Source organism: Fulmarus glacialis, unplaced genomic scaffold (genome assembly GCF_000690835.1).
Source record: "Fulmarus glacialis isolate BGI_N327 unplaced genomic scaffold, ASM69083v1 scaffold43658, whole genome shotgun sequence".
Taxonomy (NCBI): domain Eukaryota; kingdom Metazoa; phylum Chordata; class Aves; order Procellariiformes; family Procellariidae; genus Fulmarus; species Fulmarus glacialis.
In genome coordinates, this window is record NW_009230949.1 from 1 (window position 1) to 6,413 (window position 6,413).

At 35.7% G+C, this 6,413-nt stretch overlaps 1 protein-coding gene across 1 annotated transcript in view; it reads left to right on the forward strand.

Moving 5' to 3' along the window:
* Window positions 1-533: 533 nt before the first annotated feature.
* The window catches only part of LOC104081587 (dystonin-like), a gene marked incomplete at both ends in the record, with an annotated part of 22,860 nt that continues 16,980 nt past the window's right edge, over window positions 534-6,413 (forward strand). Inside the window, 4 exons of the mRNA XM_009584395.1 lie at window positions 534-655; window positions 2,701-2,802; window positions 3,972-4,145; window positions 4,964-5,119. Of these exons, the coding sequence (XP_009582690.1) occupies window positions 534-655; window positions 2,701-2,802; window positions 3,972-4,145; window positions 4,964-5,119 (554 nt within the window). The remainder of the gene's footprint in view (window positions 656-2,700; window positions 2,803-3,971; window positions 4,146-4,963; window positions 5,120-6,413) is intronic.

Genomic DNA, 6,413 nt, shown 5'->3' on the forward strand with positions numbered 1-6,413 from the left:
TATTATTTTATTTATTTATTTATAGGTTAAAATTTTTGTAAAAGACAGAAGAGTTTTTTGTAAAAATACTCACTAATTAATACAACAGATGACTACTTTTTGCAAAAGTAATGCTAGAATAAATTTCAGATATATCTGGTTTATGCCAAGTGAGACGTCTTAACTGAGACAATCCTGTTTGGATGGCTACAGAGTACTTTTAATTTCTCTAATGTTCAGCAATGTACATTTCTTTTAAGCTACCTTTTTTATAATGATGCAACTCCAAATGATTTAATAATAGTATTTCCCGTTTTAACTATAGATCCTGTGTTAATAAAAGTATTCAATAATCAGTATTGAAGTTTAGAGCTTTTGTAATCCAGAACCTCTAGTGTATTCTGAAGGAAACTAACTATGCAGTGATAGGGAGAACAAGAGTGTTAATATGGAATGAATATGAACTATTCATGCTTAGTTTATTGGTGTTATTGATCAGTGAATAATTAGTGAATGCACATTATACAGCAGTAAAATTCTTTTGTCCATTGGAGTAAATTGCACTTACTTGCAGCTGAATTCTGCCTGGGATGCCTTAAACAAAACATGGAAAGAACGGGTGGATAAGCTTGTTGAAGCTATGCAGGCAGCTGTTCAATACCAAGATGGACTGCAGGTAAGATGGTGTGATACACCTAACCCAATCTTGAGTCAATAGGATTTAATGTGCTTGTAGTAAAAAATGTCATGTGATTGGGTAGGTGACAAGTAATGTATCACTCTGATTACAGTGACTATTTTCTTCAGTAGGCAGATATTTTTTCTCTGGGTTGGTTGGGGTTTGGTGTTTTGTTTTGGTTTGGTTTTTTTGCATTAAATATTTGGGTTATTTTCTCCATGTAGTTGTTCATATATTGCACTATATTTAGATTCGAAATTAATGTCCCCTTGTTTATTGATAAGAGCAGAGGTTTTTTGATATCACACAAATTCACAGTAATCCTGCTCACATTTTCTTGTGATGGTCAGTACTTCATATGATGGGCGAGTTGAAGTTGTGACACATTTACATGATCTGAAGGGAACAGAGTACAGGTCCATATACTCACTTGCTGCTATTTTCTTTGAGTGGGGGACAGTGAAAGAACTTCAATTTTATTTCACCTTTTTTATAAGTCTGATATTAAAGTTTGAATATTTTAAGCAAAAAATATTATTAACATAATGTTGCTGGACCATTATACTAATTCTTAGTATAATTTATCCAATCACAATGCTCTAGAAGCTGATTCACTTTTTAAATTTGTAAGTAAATTTTCCAGCAGTTTTTTAAGGTATCTTTTCTCTAGTTGTGCTGGTTTGTTTTTTATTTGGTTTTTTTTTTCCCTTCATATTCTTTGCACGTTTTGGCTGAGAGGCATGCCTCATATCTTTTGTCAGTGAATGGCTAGAAGATTGAAACATTTGAAAAGATTCCAAACATGCTCAGATTTTGCAAAACTATTTTTTTGCTCAGTAGAATTACTATCTTCCTTGGTTCGTTAGATCTTTAAAATTAGAGAGTTGCACATGACACTGAGGGCAGTTGCCTGTGTGTTCCGTGCAGATCAAGCCGCAGAACACTCCTTAATAATAACGCAACATGCTTGTTTTCTAGTGCACCCTCACTATGTATTCTTCTCAAAGTTCTCTTACGTTCATACTGCACAGAGGTTGACTTGTAGGGTTACATTAGGAACACTGTCATTGGTTTAAGTGCTTTGTATTTCCTGTGCCTGTACATTGTAACATCCTACAAGCTTGGTACTTTGTGAAAGAACTGTATTTAAGTGCCTTCTTATGCTCATTTCAATAGACAATATGAAAAGTATTGTGGGCAGATTGTTAGCTGCAGCTGCTCATCCTGTTGAGTTTGTTGGGTGTAGTTCTCCTTTTCTCAAGGAGCTGTGTGGCAGTGGGCAGCTCTGACAAGCCGTCCTAAGCCTTTCTCTGTAATGCATCACAGATAACATGCAGGAGGAAGAGGGCCCAGCAGAGGTGTTTTTTCCCCTATGCAATTACCCAGATTGATATAGCTATTCTTAATCTCTAAGTGGAGTGTTCTTTAGGTTGTTCTGCATTATATCAGGAGTAAAAGAAGTACCCACAAAGCCTTGGAACTGAGGAGACTTCATTTGTTTTTTAAAGTTATAACTGCATCATCCTATGGAGATTCAGTCAAGCTCAGTTACGGCCCTTCACTATGTAATATGTACTGAATGTTCCTTACACAGAAAACACCCTTCAAAGGAAGTTTGTTTGTAATCATCATTTAAAGTATGTTATCATTCAGCTACTGCCTTCTATCTTTGTACCAAAGGACTGCAGAACAGAGTTTGTCTTGTATTTACCTTTCAGAGTATTCATAAAAATTGCTGATTTTACTCAAGAACTAGAGTACTACTCAGCATGAGTAGTACTGGCAGAATATTACTGCTAATAGAAGATCAGTCTTGCAGCATGTACATTCTTGTAACCATTACATGGAATACTTTAGTTAATATTTGAGCCCTTGTATTGCAAAGAAACCTAGGTTTCGCTGAAGAAAGCTATTTTCTTTCAAAGAGCACAGCAATATTGTTCTCTGGAGTAAAAAAAAAAAAATGATATTTTACTTAATACAGCTTTCAAATATGACACTATTTCTCTGCTCACGCTTCAATTTCATACTGTGATTTTCAGGCAATATTTGACTGGGTAGACATTGCTGGCAGCAAGTTAGCATCTATGTCCCCAGTTGGAACAGATCTGGAAACAGTGAAGCAGCAAACTGAGGAACTTAAGGTATGAACTAGTAATTTATTTCATTTATATTTTCATCTGTCTGCTTTTTTCTGTGTTACTTAGTATTTTTCTGTATTTTTCAAGAGTCAAAAGCAATTTTCATTTTCAATTTCTAGTAAAAAAGAATCTGTATGAAAATTTCAAATAACATTTCACTGCAAACTTTTCATTTTAAAATGTGTTTCATTTTAAAATCTATTCCAAATTTTGGTGAGATACATTTTATTTTGTGAATATGTTCTGATAGCCCAGAAATACTTTCAATAGCATTCCTTCTCTTTCAAAGGCTATAAGGTTATTATGTACAGGGTTATTTTGCTATGACTTTTACGTTTTCTGGTTTCTACCATGAACAGCTTCCTTGAGGCTCTGAGAGAATGCCTCCAAAGCCTCACTTCTGCCATTAAGGCTTTATTTACATGCTCACACAGATCGTGACATTCCCAATACATGAATAAACTGAAAATCAAAATTTCAGACTAACTTAGAAACCTGTCTGTATGGATCTGTGACTGAGTATGCTCCTGACATTGGTAGGCTGTTATGCTGTATATAAAAAACAGGGATGTATAATGATCAGGGAATGTCCTCGGTTTTGTGGCTCACTTGTACATTTTTTGGCTGTGGGCAGGTTATTTAATCTATCTATTTTCTGATGTAATTTCAAATGAACCGTAATCTTACATAGCTCAGAAGGACACACATATGCGAGTTGTATTCAGACTGCTGCCCAAGTTGCGTGTACAGGAGAGGGTGTTCTGCTAGGGAAAATTTGCTTTCAACTCTTTTGAAGAATAATTCTATTTGAAGTTTAAAGTATTATGTTATCACAACCACAAGATCTAGAAGTTACTCAAGGTACGTTCTGCCTTTTTTACAGACCAGGGAGATCATTGGAGAATACTTTCCTATTGGGCATCTTTGCCATCCTCTGGTCACAGTTAGCAATATCTGCTAGAATAGTAAGACATTGTTGCATGTTTTCTGTTAGCTGGGACTGTCTGGATTATCAGTGTCTTACAAGCATTTTGACCCTGGAAAACAAACCCCCAAATTTATGAAAGTTGACAGTGATGCACAAGTATTGTAAATACTGCTGTACTATGCTATATTCAAGAAGATCGTTACTTGTGATATGTTTATTTGTATTCTTTTTCTATTTACCATAGCAATTTAAGACAGAAGCTTATCAGCAGCAGATAGAAATGGAAAGACTGAACCATCAGGCAGAACTATTGCTGAAGAAGGTAACAGAGGAGAGTGACAAGCACACTGTTCAAGACCCTCTCTCAGAGCTCAAACTAATGTGGGACAGCCTAGAAGAAAAAATTATAAATAGACAGGTAAATAAACTTGAAGGTGGGGGCTTTATTCATGGCTTAGATTTTTGAGAAAAGCTTTTTATTATGTATAACATTTGTATCAATTTACACATTTATTCCTTTTGGTTAGGAAATTATAGAACTATATATAATAGAATTTGAATTTTAAGATTTATTGAGTTGTTTTTATGGTTTTTAAACCCCTAGCAGTATTTTTTTGTTACTTCCTCTGTCAGCAGTGCCATGTCGAATCATTATTACTTCATTTTGGTTATTTGATGACATCTTAAGTAGCAGCTGAAAACATGTTTATATGTGCAAAAGTAATACTAGCTGCTGAACTGAGCACTTTAAAAAAGCCCACAACAACTTAATATTAAACTGTTTCAGTGTTCTTTCCTTAAATTATCAAAGTGAAAGAGATTTAAAGCTGCAGTGCTTTGAAATGTTTTTTTTTTTCTAAATTGAATCATTTCACGACAAAGAAAAGGTTTTAAAAAGATCATGCACCAAATTGCATTTATGTTGAAATTATGTTTTAAGTGATGAAAAACTACTGTCATGTCTCTGATGAGAGAACCTTCAAACTTAACTCTGCTGTGGTTACAATGGGGTCTTCAAAGGTCAGGAATTTAAGCCTGGAATGTGAGGCTTTACAGGGGAATTGCTAACTCAGCTCTAAGTATAAAGCGGTTGCTTGTGTTGGATAACTGTTTCTCCCTGGTTTTTATGCTATCATACGCATGGACTCCGCTCTGGATTATGGTGACTAATGGTAATATAACCCAATTCAATAGCATTGTGAAACCATTTTATTGTTAATTTTATTTTTACTACAGCACAAGCTGGAAGGTGCCTTGTTAGCCTTGGGGCAATTCCAGCATGCCCTGGATGAGTTACTGACGTGGCTGACGCATACAGAAGACTTGCTGAATGAACAGAAACCTGTGGGTGGAGACCCCAAGGCTATTGAAATAGAACTTGCCAAACATCATGTATGTAATTATAATGAATATTAACTGAAATGTTCTTTTGATGTTTATCTTAGTGATGAGCCTTGTAGTAAAACTTGATAAATAGCACTTGATAAATAATTCTCTATAGAGATTTTCAAGATGCAGATTATAGCTGAAATGCAGGCTTGGAATAACTAATATCTTGCCTCTTACTCCTCCATATTCCTTCCTTCCTTGCATATGCCATGCAAGCGGCATGGGTTTTAGCCAAAAAGAGCAGCTCACCCTAGGCTCCACCTTTATTCACCTTAGTTTGACTCAGGGAACTCAAAAGTTGTTGAACCTATCACTCTCCCTGAAGCAATAAACTCCTTGATTAGTTCTGTTTAGGACAGGTCTCACAAAATGCATGTGACCATTACGCATCTTTCATTCTTGTTTCTTCCTTCTCAGAAAATAGTGATTTGTTGTTTTGAACTCTGCAAAATTGTATCTCAGTTGGGTCCAACTGACACGAAGAATGCTTCTCTGAAAATCTCAGCAAACTTCAGGGATATCTACGCCCCCATCTTTTTCTCTTTGTTACGTACAATTTAGGGTTAATTTTTTAATGGTTTTTTTAATGTTTTTACTGATTATTGTGACTTTGGAGCCCATGGAAGAATGCTTCCATTGTGCCTTTATTTTGAAGAGAATCTCCCAGGAGCAAGAGATCTTCTCTACTTTGTGTGACTCGGGGCTATTCACGATGATGTGTTCTTTCTAGGCCTGAAGATTTCAAACTAACCTCATAAATCCTCTCCTTTCCTTTAAGTATGCCATTTAATTTTTGGCCTGCATATGATGTAAAAAGTATTCCGAGTCCGTTTTGGATTTAGAGAGAGTTGATTGAAATTGACAGTACACAGGTAATTAAGGCATTTTCATTGTTTGTGGTAGTGCAGCTATGCAGCTTCTGAAGCCTTTTGTGTGGTCGGTTGGAACTTGAGCAGAGTAAAGTATCTATATGTCCTGTGTGACTACTGTTGAAAACAGGCCCTTTAAAAAAAAAAAAAAAATTTACAAATCCAGCTTCCACTCCATGAACCTCTTATATTCTTACCGAATGGAAGTGGTTTACTACTGAAGAAGCATCCAGACATCGTTTATGACTTCATCTACCTTCAGTGCTGAAGGAGTTCAGCAAACACATGAACGAATGTACTTCCTTTCATAAAACAGAGCGTATAGGTTAGAAAGTTCACACAGTAGTGCATCCTGTGGTAGCCTGGAAAAACATCCATCTCTTGAATAGCTTTGGAAAGAATAGACCTTGTTCTTAGTGAGCCTCAGC